This window comes from Lytechinus pictus, chromosome 2, assembly GCF_037042905.1.
Source record: "Lytechinus pictus isolate F3 Inbred chromosome 2, Lp3.0, whole genome shotgun sequence".
Lineage (NCBI taxonomy): Eukaryota > Metazoa > Echinodermata > Echinoidea > Temnopleuroida > Toxopneustidae > Lytechinus > Lytechinus pictus.
The window spans coordinates 30,668,961-30,693,207 of record NC_087246.1 but is presented as its reverse complement, the minus strand read 5'-3'; the positions used below and the strand labels follow the sequence as shown (position 1 = coordinate 30,693,207).

Here is a 24,247-nt window from a genome sequence, read left to right as displayed (position 1 = left end):
ACACTTTGAGTGAAACCAAATCATGCTCCAATTATGACATCACATATAAATATATATATAATATATCATGTAGACCCAAGCAGCACAGAGACAAGTTTACTGGAGTTGAGACTATTGCAGGCCCAACACCAAACAAACAACAACAACTCACCCTCGATGTGCTCAGTCCCTACCGGTCTCACTTCCTCGGTGCCGTTAATCATGGACACAGTTGGCAATGTTAAAGGCAAGTTTCCAACCTCGGCGACGCAAACTCGTCGACACTCACTCAAATTCCTGTTTTATTTTCAGTTCTAATTTTTCTCCTTTTTATGGTATTTCTTCACCCGCCCTCGTTTCGGACGGGAGGGAGGGAGGCCACTGGTTGACATTTTCTTTGATTAATTTGGACACTCTTATTTTTTTGGTCTTGTTTTCAAGTAGTTGCTGTTATTAATTTTTCCCGCTTCTTTTATGATTTTTCCTAGTATGGTTTTAGCATTAAAATTTTCAACTTAGCGTTTTCTTTCATGTGGTTGGTTAGGTCTTTGTAAAGATTCAAATGAATGCATAAATGTTGTGAATATGGCACATTTCAATGGAATTTAAAAAACTAACTTTAGGTAGTTTGGATAAATTATCAAATCAACGCTTGTGTGTTAAATGTAGATAGCAAGTAGTTAATTTGATTTGTGTGTCTTTTTATCAAGCATGAAATTTTTTTAACTTTTTTTGTATTTTCCTAAGGTCTTCATTATGATTTGTGTAGCAAATGTGAACAAATATTGTACTCATGGTGGAGCTAGATATATATATATTTGTTTCACCAACTTTTATCCTTTGCAGCAGTTGCTGAAGATATTTCTAAATACCTTATGAATTGATTAATTTATCTCTTAGATTTCTTTCAGCTTGTAATCATCACCTCAACCACAATATATACATATATATATATGATTTCTAATTTCTTTTCTCAAAATGATTCTATTAATTTTTGCAATGCCTTTTACAAGTTTTCTTGTAAAGATTATCATATCTTATATGTGCTGTTTCAGTTCAGTAAATTTTCTGTAATATCTGCAGAGTCTCCCGAAATATTTGATACATTGATTTTTCTATATTGGAATTGTTTCAGTGTGTATGCTGGTCTCATATGTAGACAGCACTTCTAAATTGATTGAGTAACTTTCATATTTGTTTACCATGATTTCTTTTGCAAAATTGCGACCAAGTATGATGTATCAGTAAGTTGATGCTTTGTCCTATGAAAAGATAATTATTCAATTAATCACACTAATTATTTAACTTTATGTTCTTTATTTAATCATCACTTGCAGGATATGCGGCTCCTAATTTCACGATAGGGCCACTTACACGGGGAGCTTACACATATGCCCCTTTTCCTCCTTTCTTTTCAGGTAAGTGTAAGCAGGCTATGAGGTTTTTTTTTTTATTCTTTAAAAGTTTTTTGCAATGTTCTACCAATAGAGAATGAATGGCCATGCATTGAATATACCAGAACAACGTTTCATATGCTTGGAGTTAGCAGGATTTGGAAAAAGATGTGCGTGAACATTTTTTCTTTTTTTATGTGAAAAGGTTTTGTGATTTTGTTTTGCATACTAGGCTACGCAAGATAATCATTATAAAATCTCACACTTGCTATGGTAACAATACATTGATAGAGAAAAGACATCGTCAAAACGGGTTAAACATGGGATAAATTGGGGGTATTTTATATTAAAATACATTTGCTTGGTGTTAAGCTTACAATTGAAAGCTGTAACATGGTTCCAGAAAATATGACATTAAAAAAAAACTTTTTTTAAATTTCATTTAGTGGGAGATGGAATTGAAGATAACATCATTTTACTCATCTAATACTGTAGTTCACATTAAATAGATCTTCATTATGGAAGTTAGATTCCAACGTTTGGAGTTGATTGTTCTCTTTTTCTATTCCTCTGATTTAGAGTTAAAACGGAGATAATACTCAAATATGTATTAAACCATCGTTCAGTTCAAATACTGGAGGTATTATCATTATACAGGAAGTCACCTGTGTTCAACTTTGCCAGTGTGTTCTGTCACCATGCAATGGGTTACCATAGCAAGTGTGGACAAAGTTTAGCGTTGATTGCATCCGCGTATGAATTTGAAATGCGATATGAAACGTTGTTTGGAGCATGGATTTTAGAGTTAGTGATCCCTTCCTCATCCCCGCTTCATGCCTCTATATTATGAGTATGTATATTTCTAGATAACATCTCTTCTTAAGCATGCTGTCGTGATTGAATTGATGGAAGAAAATTGAACAATATCAGTAATCCCATTATATCTCAACAAAGAATGAATGGATATAAAGAAGAAGACATTTTCCTCCAGATTATTGTATCCTGTTATCAATATTTTCAATTATTTCCAAACTGAGAAGTGTTGAAATAAAAATGTTTAGTTCTTGATTCAAAATAATGACCTTTATATAAAACCATGAAGTTGAAATCAAGTCGGGGATTGTCTAGACGTCTGTTTGCAGCTGCATCTATAACACTTATCCATCATATTCGACATTGATACTTTAATTATTTTATAACATACACTTATTCATGAATGGGATCTAATCCATCCATACATTTGGTAATTCCCTCTTTGTGAATGCATCTTTGTAAATAAAGTTTGCTTTTATTCTAACATCATTTTACTTAACGTTCTTGTATTGTACTATATGTTTACTGCAAGAAGGACATTGTCTGTGTGATAAATCATTTGTTCTGCTTCTACACTGGTGATATTAAACATTGAAATGTCTGGCATGCCATTTTGAAAGTCCACCCTGATATTTGATTTTCTATAAAAAAAAAGACACAATATGCTAAAGAATGATTTAGTAGATTTTAGTGTGAAAAGGAAGTTTGAAATTCTTTAGTTATAGATCACTTTAATTGTTTGATTTTTGATAGTTCTAATTAATCTGTAACATTGTGATCTATCTTTTGAACCTGTGATCAATCTCAAACACAAACTTTTTTTTTAGTATCTTGCAAGCTCTCCTCTCATTTATTTTCTCGTACTCACGGGATACAGAGTTGTCAATTTGAGTACTGCCCATCCTTCCTGTTAAATATTCCTAGTTTCATCTATACCTGCCAAGACTTTCACTAACCTTTCCCTATTATTATCCTGATTTTGTTAAAACTCTGTTTCATATCTGGGTGGACTTTATCTGCTAACTTCCCCAAGTCTTCTTTCTCATTTCCATGATTGGAGTGATACTGTGTCTTGCATTCCCCGAAAATAATTCATTTGAATAAATCTTTTCCCTTTGATCATCAATTTTATGAATTGTTGTCTTTAAAGGGTTAATTGGAAAACAAACTTTTTTAGGACAATTTTAAGTTTTTGGATTCAATCCTTTTGTGGTAAAGAAATTAAGCACAGAAAGTGAACCTGAACATTATAGTTCAGTGAGAGGAGAATGTTGAAGGCGGAGAAGAGTGCTTACTGTCCTCAAAGAGAAATAATATTAGGTAACCATGGAGATGTTACGATTCACAGATAAGTGTTTCAGATTTGTCCCCAATGTATGGGTAAAAGCTAACAGTGATGATTTAGTTTGTGGAAACCATAAGTTTATATTTATAGAGATTTCTTGCCTGATATAGCGATGATATTTATTGCCTGACATAGCGATGATATTGCCTGACATAGATATGACTTGCCTGAAATCAGAAGATGTGAAGTCCTTATCTGTTAGACTCGTAGGTAAATTAATATATTAGAAAGCTTTAGGGCATCATGATACACCAAGTTATTTAGGGCAGGTGTTGATCTTGCACAAATATTTAGATCGTCTCTCGTGACTTCCAGCTACCATCATAGTCGTACGATCAACGTTGTAAGGCCTTTCCATTTTGATTTGTCTTTTCAAACTATTCTTCCTTAACGTTTGTATCGTTGAGCAACTTGCACTTTATGACTTTTCAACCATCATGTGGAAGTTGTTTCTCTGGTGATTTTGCTTGTATCATTCTAGTTGCTGTTATCTCGGCAAGAAGGATGTCGAAAATACAATTGTCTCTTTTTTTCTTTCTATTTGAGGTGGAGCTCATTGGTTGTGCTGTCATAATTGCCCTTTTAACACTCCAAGTTATCACCTACGTAATTGCTAGGCAGAGTTTTATGTTCGACTGACGAATCTGTGATGTGGTGTCCAAGCCTTAAATTCCCTTAGAACTATTCTTTTATGATTTAGACTTGCTCTATGTGCTTGTGAAAAAGGAAATCTCTTGTTTAGATCTTGATGCATTATTTGTGTGAGTTTGTAAAAAAGTATGAAAAAAAAAAGAAAAAAATAATAATTAACTATTTCAACAGGGAAATGAACACAAATTCTATGGAGGTATCCCCCCTCCTAAACCACTTAATGAAAATTTGTTTGGACTGAGGGTTTAAAAAAATTGAATCGTAACCTTAACAAATGTTTACTAACTACCTATTATTGGAAGCAAGTTATGAAATTTAAAGCATGCTTCTGTGATATATGACACCTTTTCAAGCAGATTGTTAATAATGTTAAAGGAATCTCAAAGCATGGAATACTTCAATATTAATGTACTGTCACATGAATACATCAAAAGATTACATAGAATTGTATCTTTTTATTATTATGTTAAGTCTTCATTATCATTTTATTCCTGTGTGTTTAGATTATGTGCTTTATATTCACGCATTTCTCAAAGTTTGTTTGAATATCAGTCCTCAGTTCATGGGATACCTTTAGTTTTCAATGGTTTGGACATCATTTCATCATTAATTATCATCCATTAAACAGGCAATATATTAGATGGTGCATACATTATTTCAAGGAATGTTCATTTTCAATTTAATGGAATATGTATTGTGTTATCAAAAGGAAATTTGAGCAAAACTTGGCTATCGACTCTGTCAATGAGTGATACTATTTCAACAAGACCTGTCCTGTATGGAATCTGTTCTTTATGCCTTTTAAAAAATAAAACTTTCAAATTATGAAGAGATCTTTCAAATATTATCTCTTTATAAAATACTATACATTAAAATAAGCTATTCATTAATTTTATATATATGAATGTAAATGGGTTTTTTTTACTTGAGGTTTGGATAATTTTTTATAAAAATGATGTTGAATCTACATCCAGCCACAAAAGTTCATGGCATATTTTTGGCAAAGTAAGTGGGGTTAGGGGAAGGGGGGTGTGATGTGATAACACCATTTCACATAGATTGGACTATAGTTGCACCAAATTGTATGGGTGGGACTGCATGAGAAATCTAATGGAGTGCTTCCGTGCCTCCCCTTAGCTTACCAACAGCCTCCTTTCGCCATGTGTGGAAGCGGTGGTATGGGGCGCGGTTCAGGTAGCAGAGGTCGACCCCCTCGAGGCAGCTCTATAGGCATGCCGTCGCATCCTCACTCAGGTAAAAAAAAAAAAAGAAACGAGATAAAACCTACGTCTCCAAAATATTTTCATCCGCTTTATTAATTGTAATTCCTGGATGGTTTTAGGATGTGGTCGGTGCATAGGCTGCTCTTTCCCTATTGTTTTCATTATTTTGATTTTTATGCTTGCGACAGAATCCCTTTCTCCCTTTGCACTGTGTTTCATGCCAAATTGTTAACTGGTGGGCCAATTAGATGCATTTTATTTACTAGTATGTTAAATAATTCAAAAAGGTCATACTGATGGGATAGTGGTGCTCCCTTTATTGTTAAACTCAAGGCAAGTTCAATAATTTTTAAAGATAACTTTGAGCTCTTGATGTTGGTGGTGGAGGTCCCCACTGCGTATCCACATTCTGCTTAGATTCAATTTTCTAAATTAAATTGATCAGATTTTATTTACCAACTGCAAAAAAATAAATAAACCCAGATGTTACTAAAGCAAATAATCTCTCCCCGTTTTTAAAGCGAAAGAGCATTTACCATCCTATAACGCTTTTTGAAACTTGTGGGACCTTGCAGATGTGTATTTATCCAAGTAAATATGTACTTGTAGTGATGGATGTATGCCGATTGTATTTGCTGTGCTCGGTTTTCCCAGGTGTTCCTTTGTCAGTTATACTCAAATACTTTCCAGTCTGGGTGTTCACTTGCATGAGGTTGCTGTTCGGTCGGTTGGTTGGTTGGTTACTAGTATTCGGTTGTGTTCTTATTATATACAACATGCACATCACTGGTCTATTTCCCTACTACAGTCCCAACTCATTCACACCCGTGTTGGTTGAATGGTAACTAGTTGGTCGGTCGGCTTGTTTCTTGGTGCAAAATCCTGAAAAATACAGGTTGCTGATTAGCGGTAGACATGTATAAGTGGCTTCAAATGAGTGTTTGCAAAGACCCTTTGTGGCTGTTTGTGAATGCATATCTGATCCCATGCTTTTGAAGTTGTCTTAGATACCGTTAATGCAGACATTGAATTCTTATTTTCATATCAAAAGCTGGCAAAGTGGTAAATGAAATGCAAATCAGATGCAAATCAGATGCAAATTTTGATTCCATGGATTTTTTTCACCTCCACAGCTCCTGATCAGCAGTTACTTCTACTTTTTTATTTAGTTTTCCCTTCTAGTACTGAATCGGTTGGATTTTGTCCTGGCCAGGGGAGCCAAATATGTTTGAATATTGAAAAACAATACTTAGTTGAAAAGGGATTTGAAATGACAGAATGCAAAAAATAAGAAATAAATAGATTGATTGTGATGCCAGTTTTTAAACAAACAGGGAGTGTGCGAGAGGGTTACAAGAATGTGGGTGGGGCTCATGCAATGAAGTAGGTTGGGCCAGAGCTAGATCATTATCCATCAACTGTGTAGTATATAAAATGTTATGAGAATTCTTTTCTATTCATGTCATGCTTTATGTATGTGACTATTATATGTTAAAGGTTTGTACTACTAACCATTTTTTCATACAAATGATGCTAACCTCTGCATTCATAAAGGCTCCCATCGATGCATGTTCCATCTTAGCTCCCACCTTCCTCTTCCCTTTCTATTTCTCTTCAATTTAATCTAGTTCAAGCCTGCTCTTAATCATTATCCATAAAGGAACACGTCTTGAAATGAAAAGAAAACATTAAAGAAAAAAAAAATGCTTTTGACATTACATTTCATGATATTCAATATAAAAAAAACAGATAGTGATGATTTTTATGTAGAAGTAATCAAGGATTCATGATCATGAAATTCTTAACAAGTTATTGTCCCTGCTGTGCTGTTCAGTTTTATTGTTTAAAGTCATTTATGATGTCATCAAAGTTTTGTATATTGCTTCCTATGATACTCTTTTGATATATCAGTGTCATCTAGCATACATGTATGACTACATGAGCACCATTCTTGAATGTGATTTTCAGAGGTGATAGATCTATATAACCTTGTGGACAGAGATTTGGAGTAGACCTGAACTCGACTGTGCTTGACATTAATTTAACCATTTACTAACTGCCCCCTCCCTTCCTCCCTCCCCTTTCCTCTTGCCTTCTCTTTAAGTATATAAGGCACTAAGTCACAAGACTAGCATATCATAAAAAAGGTACCATTCTATAATTATCTGTAAATAGTTAGGTCTAAGTCAATTTTAGTGTTAATGTAAATGGACCCAGGCCCATCCACGCCCCTTAACGATGACGGATTGTTGTGAAGGAAGGCTCAAAGACTATACATCGAGGGTATATGACTATCTATCCCTTGTTGTATGTACCCCCTTATTCTATCAGGGATTCCAACGTACACCCCAGGTTTAATGATGCCGGCGGCTGGGGTCCCTCCCACGCCCGACCGTCGAGGCCAGACGCCGATTACCTACTCCTACCCCGATTACGGGTCTGCCGGCCCCGCGGCGGGCCGCTCAGCCCCGCCTCCTACTCGCAACGAGCCTAGCTCCATGTCGCACCAGCCTGAATATGGGAGGGATTATCACCAGCCTGCTGGTAGGTCCATAACAAAAATTCAGATTTCTGCACATATCTTTTAACGGGGGACTACATATGTATCTTCCACACTGGGGGTCCTCTTGTATAGACCCCCTGTATTGTAAACTAGTCTTGATACCTTTTCATTATAAAATAATGGACCATGTATTTTGAATTGAAAGAAGAAAAAAAATGTCTAGATGCAATCTGTGATCTTTTTGTTCATTATGAAAAATAATTATAGCATTAATATTGTGTTAATTTGACAAATATGTTTCTATTGGGTATAGATTGTAAGACTAGTTAATCAAAATGTATTCTGGGTGGGGATCCAGGCTTTGTTGGGACTCAAAGTGTTGATATTCAATTTGGCTGTGGCATACTCCAAACCACTATAGGGTGACTTAAGATATTGTTATTTATACAGAGTGGCCAAAGAAATAATTGGAGGACAAAGGATAAACACACAATACTTTAAAAAGATAATGATTTAATCAGTCAGGTGTATTTTTGTTTATAAGAAGCCAGAAGAGCTTTATCATTAGGTAATGTTTAGAATTTGATTCTTAAATGATACTTTACTTGACAGTATGATTGATACCCCTTGCTATGTTATTATTTTTAAAAAGGAAGAAGATTAGATAAGTTTATGTCTAAAATTAAATTTATTGATCAGCACTTCGAATAATGTAAGCACACAAACGCTTTTATACTCCTGTAAATGAACGTCCCACTTCAAATTCACACCGTGTTTCTTTAATATGCACCATCCATCAAGTCCTATAGATTCTTCTCTTCTCTCTCTCTCTCTCTCTCTCTCACTCAGTAAAATCACCTTGGTTAGAAGACAATCATATTTACACATATAGTGGCATGTTCCATTGAAAGTAGTAGTATTATACACCCATTTCCTAATGATTGCCCAAATATGAGGATTATACGCTTGCTGTGTGTGCTATGTAGATAGTTCCCTTTAGTCCATGAGAGGTATAATCTTAACCAACCTTGTTTACTGCATCGTAGAACTTGCATTAAAAGTGTCATTAGGTGATTCACATAATATCAATGTAAGATATTCATATCCATTGTGTTTAGACTAGAATATATATATAGTAGTTTTAGAATACCTCATTTAATCCAGATGTGTTTTCCACCCAAGCTTGTAGTATGCTTTTGTAGTAATAACAATATGTATCTTTGATATATTGTTGGGAATTAAGATATATTTGTATTTTGCAAGTTCTTTAATTGCATTTTGATGTGGAATTATATTCCATGTGCACCGATGATTTCTAATGTGATATTTTCATGTCTTTTGTTTTGTCGTTTCTGATGTCTTCCATCCACCTGTTGTTTCATCCTCACTGTCATCCTCGCCGCCGTCATCGACATCGTTGCCATCCTTATCGTCCTCACCATCCTCGTCGACGTCGTTGACCACCGCAGTGATGCCAAACAGCTACCAGCCCCAGAGCTATGCACCATCACCGTCACCTGTTAATAACCGCTACAATACAACCAACAGCCCCGGGCCCATGGACATCTATGGCGGGTCCCAAGACCAGGGAATGGGGGGTAACTATGTACCCGCTGCCAGCCCTCAACCAACCCATGCATTCGGCATTGGGTCCCAACCGGTAAGTTGAGTATTGTACTATCTTGCTAGAATCAGATTAATGAGGCTAGGGCTAGCTTCTTTTCAATTCTCGTTGATGCCTCATTTCAACTGAAGGGCATATAGCAAGTTGATTTATGTTAGATAAAAAAAAAATCATCAATTTAATAGGAAAAAAATATTGGGTTACCTTCCTTGCTTGGCCAAAAACATCTTTATTCATATCTAGTCTCTTTTCATATACCAAATAGAATAAGTTTATTTAACCCAATAACTGTAACCAAATTCTACTCTTTATCTCTTTTCTTTGATATACCATTCATGGGTCCATGACACAAAGCTTTGCAATTAATCATATCATGAATTTGATTGATGATTGATTGTACATTATAGTCAATGCAATCAGTCATAAAATCGTTTTACAATCAATTAGAAAATTTTGTGTTATGGAGCCCTGAATAACCTAATCAAGACCTATCCTCACTTTTTAGAAAAAAAAAAATCAAATCTGACAAGTAGAATATGAGCAAATTTTCCCTCTAAACTATTGTAGTTCATAACACAACTACATATCACTCTAAATTTTCCCTTTTCCATCTTCCAAATTAAGTATTAAGAAGTGGCTTCAAACAAAAGTTAAAGCCCCTGCTAGATGCTACATGAAACAATTTTCTTGAAAGCAATAAAGAAATTCAAACTCAAAGTTAGAATTTCCAGGAATTGAAGAAAAGAAGAATATGTGCAGTTCAACCATTAAATCCCAATATAAGAACGTTTAGAGGACATTCGCATCATCCATGTCTTTGCTTGCTTCTCGGGTACTGTTTTTCTCATGCAGGATATATATATTTTTTAGCTATTTCTCGTCTTACCCTTCTACGTTCTTTGTTCTGTACTATATCTCTGTTGTTATTTGTCTTTAAACAATACTAGGCTCACCTGTACATTTCCAGTCAGTCCAAAAAAAAAAATAATTACACAAGAGCTCTTTAGGTCATTAGATCATGTTAGTATATAGAACAAAGCCTTTGTCTTTCCTTTATAGTGGCTTGGGACCATTTCTCAAAGCTAGGGGATATCTCACAAGTTTGATATAGGGCCTTTTCACACGTGAATCTTGAATCATCATTGTAATGATGATGGCAGGGGTTCGTGATTCTAATCATGCTCTAGTTTGGTTTCACACTTGCTAAAAATTCGTCATTAGCCTTATTTTTCACTGGAATCATCATTCAAATTACAATTTTTGTTTTACCATGTGAAATGGGCGGTTAGACTCTTGCTAATGATGCTGTCCCATGCGCATCATCTGACCAGTGCCTTGCATACCGCACACAATTAGAAATTAGAGTGCGATTTTTGAATTTCGTGAAATGACCCCTGATCCACAAAAATGGCGGGACTTGTCGAAAATTGCATTGAACTCTGTGATACTATTAAACAAAATGTTCTGTTATCCTATGGGGTTTGAGAACTGGTCCTAGGTTTAACAAGACTTGCACATGGCACTTGTATTGGACAATCAGGAGGGGGGTGCTTCTTAAAATTGATCAAAGTTGGAATTGGAATCAGTTTGCCTGTTACCTTTAATGGCATGGTTGCCAACAAATATCCTAAATTTAGGATGGAAAAGTGGTTTTGATTGCAGGATTTCAAAAATCGAGAATGACTTTGACATGCAGGCCTCCATAGTGAGGAGTTACTTAATATGTAAATTTAATAGCCTAGGGACAACACCACAGTACTTGTTACATGTACAGTACTCATGTCTATTCCTTCTTTGGAAGCTCTGAATACCTACATATATTTACTTTTGAATTCATTTATTTTTTTCTCTTTTATTTGGATGTATTTCTCGTGGCTGTGTTCATTTGCTGCAAAAGAAGGTAAAGTCCTTCTGAATCAATCTCAAGTCTTTATTCTTTTGAAATGGTGCTTGTTATATAGCTGTGCATCAAGTAGAATTCCGTTTGTTTCATCTCCCAAAATATTTTTGTATATTTTTTTCGACAAGCATTTTAATGTCTGCACTCAGCTGTGAGCATTTTTTAAAAGAGAAACCCCACATTTCATAGTCCTTGTTCCAATGTCTGGCACCCGTAGGATTTTTTTTTTTTCAGTTCAATTGTATAGCACTCTCACCCCCTCTTCACTCTCCACTCACCCCCCCCCCCCACCCCCACCCTCCATTAGTGATGATGTATATATAGAACTTGTAGTGTTGGATGGTGTACTAATCATCTGGTATTCAGTTGGTTTGATTTATTCATGTATTTACATCGGTGTTTAAAACTGTTTATCGCCTCTGCTTCACTCAAGATGGGATAAAGATATATTGATAACATGGTGAAATGCATTGTGATTTATAAAAAAAAGACTAGCTACGCCTTTCACCCCCCCCCCCCCATCATTATACAGTCACCAGCGATCAGAAGAAAAAAAATCCCCCACAAATTCCCCAATGACACCCCTTCCCGAAATGGAATCACCCCCTCTATTGGTAGTAGATAGAGAAGCTTTGTGGTTAGTCTTGTTTCCCCATTCCCTTTGAGTGTGTTCACTTTTCATACGTTTTTAACCACCACATTTGTGTGAAGTGTTTTTTTTTTGCGGGGTTTGTTGTCTGTCAGTTATTTGATAAATTCGAATTATTTACAGATAAACAGAACATGGATATCTTCGCTTGTTGAGGGGGAAAAAATGTCATATTTTCATATGCAAGGTTCCCCAAAACAATGATATAGATACACATAGTAACCTTTAGGAACGAACATTCTATTTAAAACTGATTATATATTGCAAAAAAAAGAATGCTATATTTTGAAAGGGTGATTAGTTATTTTGTCAGTTTGATATTTCAAGTAATTTCGATGTCTAAGTTATATTCAGAAATAAACTGAAATCAGTTATAGCTGAATTTTATTTGAACACTAGTCATCTCATTTATTTGATATTTATAAATATATTAGGCATCTTAAAAGTGATAAATATGGCACCTGTGTCTTTGAAGATCTCATTATGCACAAGAATCCAATACATGTAGCGCGATTCACAACACCCTACACTCTTTGTTTTCATTAATATGTTGTGATACTGTCCAGTCATTTTCAGGGGCACAGTTTATTTAACTTACACTACCCATTTCAGTGATAACTGAATAAAATCTACTCATGATATTTAATCATGACTGTTCATGGAGGATGGGGGTAGTTAAGGTTCTGAATCATTAAAGTTACAGCTCAATCACTTCAAACTTGATGTTGTATGCCTGTATTAAGAAGTGAAAAGTAAAAACAGTGATTTAGATTAGAAAGGCTCCATTGACTGAGCTGGACTCCTCATGTGATTTTATTAATATCCTTTTTAAAAAATGGTATTGATGATTAAACCTGTTTTTCTTTCCTTCATTCATTCCCCGTCTCTCTTTCATTCTTTCATCTGCTTCTTTATACATCCCTGCATTTGCTTGCTTTTCTTTCTCTTTCTATAACTTTCATCTCTCTTTATTTCAATAACCGTTTGCTATATAATCTCCCCTCCCCCCATCCCGTCCTCCCCTCTCTATTTTTCTCCCCACACCCCCCCCCCCTCTTCCGTCCCCTCTCTTTCTCTTCTTTGTCTTCCTTGGTTTCTCTCTCCCTTTCTATCTTTCTTTTTCTGTCTCGCTCTTGCACCTAACATTTCTTTTTTTTTCCTGTCCCGTGTGATTTTATTTGCATACTCCCCCCTGTCACAACGGTTTCTATCCTCTCCCTGCCTTGCCCCCCCCCCCCTCCCCCACCCTGCTCTTCCTCCGTGGTGTGTATTCACTGGTACAGAGCTTGATGCAGGGCTATCATCACAATGGTTACATTCACTGAGAGGGCGCTCTTCAACCGATAAACTCACTAAAGGCTCCAAGGTATACCACTAACACTTCTTCATCACCATCTCCTTTCTTGTAATAAATATTTTTTTTCTTTTTCTGCAATCATGCAATAACCCCACATATTGTATCCTAACACCTTTTCTCGCCCTCCATACCAACTATCAGTGTTGAGCCATTAATTTCCCTCCTTCCAAATACCATGTGATGTTGGGGGTATAAACACCCTTAAAGCTTTGCTTTTGACAAAATATGTAATTTCCCTTTCGTATTTCAGCAACCAATTTACCGAATATCATCTAACAAGATTGCTATTGATGCCAGTGTTTGGGCTCATGAAGGAAAGAAGAATATGACATATATTCCTAAAACCGCCCCCCCCCCCCTCTAAAAAGAGAGATTATATATTTCTGCATTGATATTTAGTTAAAGTTCTTATCGGTTGGGCAGCATTTCACCTTTTCTCATATTCACTTTGAAGTGAACACATCTTATTTGACTAATATAAATTTGAAATAAAATATATTTGCTTCTCATCAAAATAATTGCAATGATGATTTCTTTAATATGGTCCCAATAAACCCCCAATCATTTCCTAAATCATTTTGTTAACTTGAGTTTACACCACCAAAAGAAAAGAGACCTTCACATATTTTATGATATCATTATCTTTTCTTCATTTGACATTTGTATATGTTATCACAAGTTGGATCACATGTGTGCAATATGATTTGTATGGTGTCATTAGCATAGGGGTCCATTATTTTACCTCACCTATAGCAACTAGTATTTAATACAAGGTAAAGATTCATGTCCAAACATATGATACTAACATTCGGACAGCTGAACATGTAGTAGGACGTGTGTATTAACATTAGTATTCTTAACCTCTTCCTTTAGAGTTTTAATAAACCATTAGTTGATCATCATTATCATATCTATAATAATAATGATAACATTTATAGGGCGCTTTATACGGGTGTTTCAAAATGCACAAATATCTCAATTATTGATAATATGATGGAGTTGTACAGCATTTGTAAATGCCTCAAATCTTGCTGAAATTTTATTGAAGTGCATCTACAAATAAAAAAAATAAAATAAAAAATAAAAAATAAAAGCTAACTGAAACTTACCTTACTTTAACCATAGAAGGCTTTAACCTGGTTTTCATTAGTTGATTCTTTATTATGAAAAAATGAATTTACCTTATAGTGTGCCCTCTCTTAGTAATGTGTTTGATTTTTTAATGGGCCTTTTGAAAATTTAGTTTACAAATTTAGTTGTCACAGAGAGCTACAGACAGAGATAACATCCTGATTTCTTTAGCACGTTCCATGCTTGAAAATAACTTTCATATAGATCAAAATGAAAAAAAGAAATTCAGATACATATATATTTCTTTGAGTATTGTAGTAGTTAAGGTCAGATGAAATCAGAGCAACTCTAAAGTTTTCTGTCCTAAATTCTGTGAACGTGTGGATGATATTAAAGGTCAAGTCCACCCCAACAAAATGTTGATTTGAATCAATAGAGAAAAATCAGACAAGCACAATGCTGAAAATTTCATCAAAATCGGATGTAAAATAAGAAAGTTATGACATTTCAAAGTTTCGCTTATTTTTAACAAAATAGTTATATGAACGAGCCAGATACATCCAAATTAGAGAGTCGATGATGTCACTCACTCGCTATTTCTTTTGTTTTTTATTGTTTGAATTATACAATATTTCAATTTTTACGAATTTGACGATTAGGACCTCCTTGCCTGAACCACAAAATGTTAAGATAATGGAATTCCACGTATTCAGGGAGGAATGAAACTTCATTTCACATGACAATAACGAGAAAATCAAAATATTTCATAATTCATGTAATAAAATACAAAAGAAATAGTGAGTGAGTGATGTCATCAGTTCCCTCATTTGCATACCGACCGAGATGTTAATATAACTCTTTTGTGAAATGAAGCGAAACTTTAAAATGTCATAACTTTCTTATTTTACATCCGATTTTGATGAAATTTTCAGCGTTATGCTTGTTGATTTTTTCTCTTTTTATTCGAATCAAGTTTTTGTTGGGGTGGACTTGTCCTTTAAATAACAACATGCATGTGTAAGTGGATGTATTGAGCATTTTTTAATGAAAGTTTATTTTTGGTCAGAATCCCAACTAAAGTGTGTACATTTTGCTTAATAATGACATGACAATTTTTAAACTGTGGAATTGACTGGGGGAAACAATCGGGATGAAATGTTTATTTTTTGTTCTTTGATACACAATTAGTCAATCTGTTAACTATTCAGAGTGCCCTTTTTTAAAGAAACAACAACATTACTGAGAACAGGCGCTAGATATCTAAATTTGAATTTGCAAAACTGTGAGAGCAGCCATTTATTGTCACACTAAAACAGCAAGCATTGTGCACTGGTTTTAAAAATCACAGTAGTAGTCCAATGCTAATTGGGGTTGTAATAACACTTTATATTTGTTATGTTAATACTATGTGGCATCATAGTCAAACTTTATAGTGTTGTGTGAGTATCTCTTGGTGTGATCTACTATGGGTGTGTTCAGTGTTCGTTTCCAAGTTAAAACGGCAACATGAATCATGATTGAAAACGTGAATATAATGAGAAACAAAGGGTCTGTTCAATGTCCTCTATTCCTGGTCTTAAAAGTAAACGTCTTTCAAATCATGATTCGGAGGAAACTTTAAACAAAACAAAAGATGCGTTTGAAAACGCAATCAGCTCAAATATTACGACCTTCAGCACGAACACGGCTGAGTTTTGAAAAGTCTTTAAATTTGCTCTCGCAGTGGAAGCCTACACAAGCAAGTGCCAGAATTGACCTTTCTTGTGATGGGTCAAACTACGCACTGAAGCTGCGCTAATGAAAGCGGGAAATTTAAACACGATCGGCAAATAATCAGCTTTATATTTTCGACACTGAACAGTGCAATGCTGATCATGTTTGTATTTGTGTTTTGTAATTGAGTTTTCAATCATGATTCTTGTTGCTGTTTAAATTTGAAAATTGACACTGAACACACCCTTTGAACACAGACTGGGGCCCATTTCTTTAAACCTGTTATAACAAATTTGCAATAACATTTTAAAGCTCCTGAAATTCTTTAATGTGTTTGGCTGATATTAAACTTATTGAAATTGTGCATTTGTTATCATAAGAAGTTTTTATGAAACGGCCCAGGTGTTGTTCTTAAAACTGTAGCTTTTACAGTGTATCTGGTTCAGTACATAATGTAACTTGACATAAGCGGAAATATAGATGGCCCCTGAACAAAATAATCATCTATCTGGGGGGGGTCCATTACATAAAAAGTGTCTAACTTTTGGTAACAATGCTTTCTGATGGTAAATTGTCCCAACAGCCCGTCATAGTTAAGGATTACATTGGAAGTTACCATTGGGTGGCAAAGTTACAATATTAGTAACTTATATTGATTTTAAATCATCAGGACTTTTTTAAATCGATGGATACATAAACAAAGACCTCCCCTTTCAAAATAAGGCAACAAAGTTCCACTCTTCAGATAAAATTTTGTATGCATGTAATTCATTTGAATATATGTGAATGTTCCAGTAATTTTTTGAAGTGTTTCTAAAATTGTTGCCTCAGTAATTGCTGAACAATATCGTTCACTTCTATGGCTTTGACTATTGTGACAACGTAAACTGGTCAGTGGTCTTTCTTGCACCAAACTCATTTTATTTTTGAACTGATGATCTGTACGGCTAGGCGTATTCAGTGGAGAAACGATAGATATTTGAAATGTTGACTTTCCATTCACCAATATTAGTTTTGGAGACAATGAAATACGACTTTTTTTCAGAATGACCTATATTGTTTTGTATAATTTATTTTTTCTTTTTTGGTTTGTTTTCACAGACAGGGTACGGATCAGGTCATTATAACACAGTCTCACATGGGAGGAACTACTAAACATTTTGTTTAACTCGGAAGGAAATAATCTACTGGCTTTATATCAATGGTCCTACTCATTCACATCTATCTCTATGGTCGCTTCTGCTGATATATACATGTATATACATACATACATATATACATCATGGAGGGAGAACACTTAAATGTAAATCATCAGCCGGTTACCATAAACCTGCATTATTTATCAATATTTGTATAAATATTATAATGTAAGTTTCTCTCCAAATTTTACTCCTGTTAATTTAATCTTTGAAAGGAATATGTTCATGAACTGTATTGTAAGATGTGATTGTTTTTATTTCTATCATTGTTTTTATCTTTTTTTTTAAATCTGCACATTGCATGGTTTGTTATCTTTTCTATGTTGGATGCCATGCAGTCAATTTTTTTTTTGTTTTTTTTTTGGTTGATGCATTCACTTTATTTTTCTCAATGATATGATTTATCTGAGCAATCTAAGGCAATTTAGGATGATATCAGTGTAAATATATATATATTATCTTGTTCAGTTTTGTTCTGAATTCTTGCATTTAAATATGTTTTGCTTGCTTTCGTACACATCTGTTTTTTTTTAACTTATGCAGCCAATTTATAGTCTGCACTCAATGCAATGAAATTATGAATGAAAAATAAGTTATGACATTTCAAAGATGGAGTATGTGCTAAATGATATTGAAACTGATGGCCCGATGCAAATGTCCACCAACGGTAAAGAAGAACCAGTGTTAAAGCGTGATTATTTGTTGATAAACGGGAGATATGTCTGGTTTCAGATAAGTCCGTGCGAAACAGTAATTGTAATTTTTTTATATTTCGGATCTCTGAAACCGGGATAAGGCATGGTTGGTCAGACACACTGTGGAATCTTCCTAACTTGATATAGGTTTTTTGCTACTTGGCGAGAAAAGAGGCCTTGAAAGCCTTGATCATACAACTCTGAAACGCGATCCATGTAGAAATTCAGACTTCTCGCGTTGGCGAATGGTGATAGCTTTCATCGGACATTTCTACTTACTTTTGATGAATATATGGATTGTCATTTCTTAGCTTCTGAAGGTTGATTGTTGTCAAGGGATGATCTTTGGAACATGGGTGGGAAGGATATTTTTCTAGCAGCTTATGTACCATGAGAGTTTAAAAAAGAAGAAACACAAACTTGCCACATTGCGTAGCGTGTGACCTTTTAGGGAAGTGCATGAAATTTGTACAACACTGGAGATATTTTTATTCACTTGATTGCACAAGAGACAATTCCATGAATATTTGTATCAATTTATTGACAATCTCAATCTATGAATTCTGTACAAGTTTTGTTTTTTTGTAATTCTAAGCAATATTTAAGGGAAAAGAAGAAAGAATTGAATTTGCCAAAATTTGTTTGTGTGATTTGAATATCCTTTGCTTAGCTATGTGATTACATGTTTTTTAATTGAAAACTATTTTTGAAACGTTGTTGTCGTCCTCTGTCTATCTTTCTTTGTTTCATTACATTTTCTCCATTGAGTTGTATTTTTCACAAGACTGGAGAAGAATGATCTCATCCTATGTCACTAATAACCAATGAATTGCTGGAGTCTAATTTTTATATGCCATGTGCTCCATTACTTTATTTTTTATGCTTAGAAAAGTCAAATCAAGCTATCAATTATGAAATAAAATCATGGATTGTAATGAATTATGAGAACCTATCGGAGTGAGCATGGATGAGCATTCTATTCTCTTTCGAACTAAACGTACTTCTGATAATAACCAAAATTTGACAGATTTTTGCCTGAATCATGTACTAAATTTCTATTGGGGCTGTATAAGAAACGTCAAATGAAACGTTGAAAGAAGTTGTCGGGTGGGTTCTGATATCACTGTACATAATGATTCTCAGGTTCTTGGGTACTCTGGCTATATGCGATTGATGGATAGATAGAAAGAAAGAAAGAAAGAAGCAGAAGACAAATTTTTATCAGAGTATTGAATTGACACTCTGTGCAGAGAACTAGTTGTAATATATCTGGTACGGGGCGCACAGAATCAGCTTTGCATCCTCTCTCTCTTAGGGGATATATGTAACCACTGTGATGTTTTAATGATGATTGTGTTCAAAATGGTGACTGTGTATGAGAGTGTTTGGGTGATTCATGTTTATTGTCCATTCTCGGGATGGAGCTGTAACTCTTGTTGTATGTTATTGTGTGTTCTCTTCCTTCCTCAACTCAGGGTTGAAAATATTTAAAAAAAGAAAAAAATACATTAACAGTGGTTTCAACATTGATTCTGTTTTCTATGAAAGATGTTTGGAAATAAAGGTGAAATCAACTGAATGTTTTAAAGAAATATAAGAAATAATAAGTTTTAAATGGAATGGATGATATTGTAAATGTAGACTAATTTCAACTAAGTAGTGGAGTTGTTATGTTTCCGTGTTTAGGAGCCGATTCTTTCCACTCTTTTTCTTCTGAGTTGAGCTCTAGGTTCATAAATGCCCCTTGGAAGGTCCAATCAGGTTGTACTATTAACAACAACAACAACAATACTCTAAGAAGTGCCAACATAATTGTTAACCATAATGGGGCCATTCATCGTCCTATTTTTTTTATTAATAAATATTTTGAGATTTGATATGATTTTATTCTTTCCACTCTGTCTTGTTCTTTTCACAAATTTTGTTGTGTAAGTCTTTTTTTCTTCTTTTTGGTTAGCTCGTATGTGTTGTCTCATGGCTTTTTAAATTATTCTCTCATTTTTTATATATATAAATATATATATAACTCAATTACTTGTGAAGCATATAATAAGGTTCTGCTATTCATTTTATTCTTGGTTGTGTAATTTTGATTCACTTTCTTGTACATTTATTGGTAAGTTATTGTAGCTAAGACACCTAGTATCGGATGTAGTAGTAGTACGGTAGAGTAGAATTACTTGTAATTATGTGGTTGTGGTGATCGTAGTTTGTGCACTGAGTAATAGGTATACTATGTCTAAGTCGATGTAAGAAATTAATTGTAGATAATCTGATAAATTTGTGATTTTGAAGTGACATAGAATTGGGGGCTGACCCCTTCTTTATCGTCTGATGCTCCCTTTTCTCCTCCCTGAAAGAAAAAAAAAGAAAGTTTATATCAAATATCTGCTTTGTCTGTATCTCTATATATGCACAGTTTCAGATATCTTAATTAGCTTGTGAAGATTGTTTTATACTTTTGTCGTAGACAAGAGAAAGAATTATATGGCACATATGACATGGTTCCTCCTGCCAGTAGTTGCCATGACAACATAGATTGTCCGTGGCATAGATAGCATCACGTGTTGATTCATCGTGGTAGCTTGCATCTTTAAGGAACAGAAGCAACGGACCTTGAAATATTTTATGAAAAATTTGACATGAAACTGCCACCAAGGTCATAGTTCAAAGGTCATGAATAGCAAAGCTTGATTTGAGAGAACAGAGTAAGGGATTTTTTTCACATGTTGACATTATGAGAAGATGAAAAAGCCATGATTGGAATATCCTTATTTGGAAATCTTTAGAGTGCATGCATTGAAGAATAGTGATTAGAACAAGAAAGGTAGAAGTTTAATCTTCTAACTTGACCAGATGTGTAGTAATTGTAGATTGGAGATAGGTACAAGAATTATAAAAGAAGATATAATAATAAAAGTCTCCAGAAATATTTATTTATTATAGGAACCATTGCTGCAATGGTACAGCTGCTAACATTAGATTGATTCTTGTAGCATGCGTGCCTTATGATAGATGGAGATTTAGCAATCTTTTGCAGAGTTTTTGATCCAAATATCTCTGGGATGTGAAGTAAGAAGGGACTTCTGTGAAGAAGAAATGGAATTAATAGGCTGGTTAGGATTAATGAAAGTTGAGGAATGAATACAGAATGAGAACGAACGTTGGTGAAGTGTATTTGTAGCGTTGCTGGCAGGGTAACCATATCATATGTACCTCGTTATTAAGAAGAAGAAGAAAAAAAAAAACCGTGGCTACCTCAATTCCGCCACTATTAATACGATGGATAATCACAGATCCACACAATCGGTGACTCTACACAGCACCAATTGCTTTATCAACATGCTTTTTTTCAATTTGTAATGGAAGCCTGTATATTTAGCAGCTCATTAGCAAGACAGCTGATTTCGTACATATTTATATTCTGCTTATTGAGCCTTCCCCCTCAAAACATTGGGTATATAGAACATCCATGTTTGTATATGATCATTCATGAAGCGTGTCCGCAGAATCGTATACTGTGGAATATATATATCGTATGTATGTATGGTATATCATGAGTCCATTTTTTGTTGTTGTAGCGATGAGCACAGTATGTTCACAGGGTGCCAACGTGATATCTTCTAGGGTTTTAGAAAAGAAGGCATCTTCAAAATGATTTTGTAGATGTTTATTTTGGTGATACTCTTATTTATTTCCATGGGTATGGGATGGAAGATTTTATGGGAAGTTCCTTGGTTAGTTTTATCCTTTTTTTATTTCCGAGAATTAATAGGTCTTTGTAAACCTTATTATTTGAGATCATAGACACAAGCTTCATATCACGGGTATCCTTATATTTTGTACAAATATTTGTGAGAAAAGCTGTAATATAAGCAGAGACATGAAACATCTTTGTGTCGCTTTTCGAACAAAAATGAATGGGATTTATAAAAAGTTGAGATCACATATTTGGGGAAATATGAATGTTGTGATTTATGATGAACTGGGATTTTTTAATATGAAATTTGAAAAAAAAATGAAATAATTTTATGTCTAATTGTACATATGGAGAAGATACCAAAAAATGTATTATTGACATTTTATTCATCAGAGGGCTGGAATGTAGACTAATAAAGATAGGACGTAGGGAGAGGCCTCTGGCAATCTAAGAAATAGTCAGAAAATAGTGTAGTCCTTAAACAGAGTGAGCGGAATATTTATGAGACCCAAAATAAGTGCAACATAGACAAATTATTGAAATAGAAAAAAGGTGTTCTATCTACTCCTCTTTTATTTTGTAGAGAAAATATTATTTAATAACGATAAACAACAACTGACCAATATTATGATAGCTGTTTTTCGTCTCAAAGAGCTTAAGGTTGGTGTGATGAACTTGAATGGAGGTAGATTTAGCAAAGATTTTTAATGTACATTTTCAAACTGCAATGAATTTTTTGTAATGATGAACGCTATAAAGGAGTATGATACATCTCTTTGGGGAGAAAAACAGCTAGCATAATGGGGGAGAACCAGCTTTCTTGTCACTTATGACCTATTTGCAGTGAGATTCCATTTGCCAATAATGTGAACAAGTTCATATGTGATTACAACTTGTTTTTATTGTATAGACTTAATATGTCTATGGACCAACACATTTGAAATTTAACATGTTATTTGTTTTTATTTTGTTTCTTCTTCTCGAAATGTGCTCTTTAAGTTGGCTGTCTCGTACTGTTCTGCTAAAATAACACAGCATCTCGAAGGTGTACAAGGTGTTACAATGCCAATATTTTTCTATAGGCTTGTTTTGACTATTTATTCAATTGATAGTTGTCTAGTAAGATTGCGGTGAAACGGGCGCTTCTATCTTGGCAGCCTCTCTCTATACTTCGTAACTTAAAGCAATTTGCAATATTATGCACTAAGATTTCTACTTATGAACACCTACCAAATGTCCGCACTAGAATGAAATAGTAGACTATTTTCTTCTGCATTTATTAAAGTATATGAAGTATTTAGCCAATAATTTTCTGTTTTTAATTTTTTCTTTTACACTATATGTGGTCACTGCTATATTTTTTTTCCATTGACACGAAAGTTGTTTCTCGCTTTGTTGTCGTCCAGTTGACTTTGTGTAGTTGTAAATGGTATAGGGTCATGTTAATAATGCACTCATGAAATCACACTGAAAATGAAATGTTAAAATATTGATAATAAATTCTGTTTGACTTCTGAAAGATGAAAACTGCCATGTGTCTCTGTGATTGGGTCAACAAAATGTAAATTAGTTCATGGAAATGTCATTTAACGTGTTGCCTCTGGAAACCGAGCGATCCCGGTACATAGTATAAGGGATTGGAGAATTGTGAAATCAACCGGTTAATAAGCTGTGGCATTGATATATAAGTGAATAAAACTGAGAAGTGGACAGATCCAATCAGACAGCAGAGGGAGGGGGAGAGAGAGAGGGAGAAGATAAGGAGAAAATGTGGAAGTAGGCGAGACAGAAATGAGGGAGAGGATGGGGGAGGGAGGGGATAGGGAGAGAGTGGGAAAGATTGTGGGGGGGATGAGTAAGGGGATGGGAAAGAGGGGAGGGTGGATTGTGGAAGAGGTGAATGAGGGGTGGGGGAGAGAGTGGAATAGATGCATGGGGAGAGGATGGGGAAGATTGGGGGAGATGATTGAGGGGATGGGAAGAGTGTGGAAGAAATGAGTGAAGGGATGGGAAGAGAGTTCTGGACTCTGGACAAGCTGTAGAAGAGATGAGTGAGGTAATAAGAGGGTGGGGGATGTATAAGTAATGGGGGAGAGAGTGTACAAGAGATGAGTTAGGGAAAGGGAAGATGTGGAGGAATGTGTAGGTAACAGGGTAGTCTAGTTCTAGACGATTTTAAACGAATCTATTTGCACCACGATATAATACGTTCTATTCCGTGCGTACGCCCAGCCGAGTGTGCGCGCAAAACCGAGAACCTGTATTATATCGTGGTGCAAATAGATTCGTTTAAAATCGTCTAGAACTAGACTAGTAACAGGGGTGTGAGAGTTCAGAATTTTTTTTTTTTCCCAGCTGAATTTCAGCTTATATTTGGCTTTCCTCTGTACAAAAAGTATGGGAGCTCTTTCTATTTCAGACTTTTTCAATA

General features: G+C 34.8%; 1 protein-coding gene across 1 annotated transcript in view; it reads left to right on the top strand.

Moving 5' to 3' along the window:
- Window positions 1-19,993, top strand: part of LOC129281515 (RNA-binding protein Musashi homolog 2-like) — a 49,723-nt gene extending 29,730 nt beyond the window's left edge. Inside the window, exons 6-11 of the mRNA XM_054917449.2 lie at window positions 74-226; window positions 1,317-1,397; window positions 5,320-5,436; window positions 7,737-7,949; window positions 9,378-9,568; window positions 17,324-19,993. Coding sequence (XP_054773424.2) covers window positions 74-226; window positions 1,317-1,397; window positions 5,320-5,436; window positions 7,737-7,949; window positions 9,378-9,568; window positions 17,324-17,377 — 809 coding nt within the window. The 3' untranslated portion in view covers window positions 17,378-19,993. The remainder of the gene's footprint in view (window positions 1-73; window positions 227-1,316; window positions 1,398-5,319; window positions 5,437-7,736; window positions 7,950-9,377; window positions 9,569-17,323) is intronic.
- The last annotated feature ends 4,254 nt before the right edge of the window (window positions 19,994-24,247 follow it).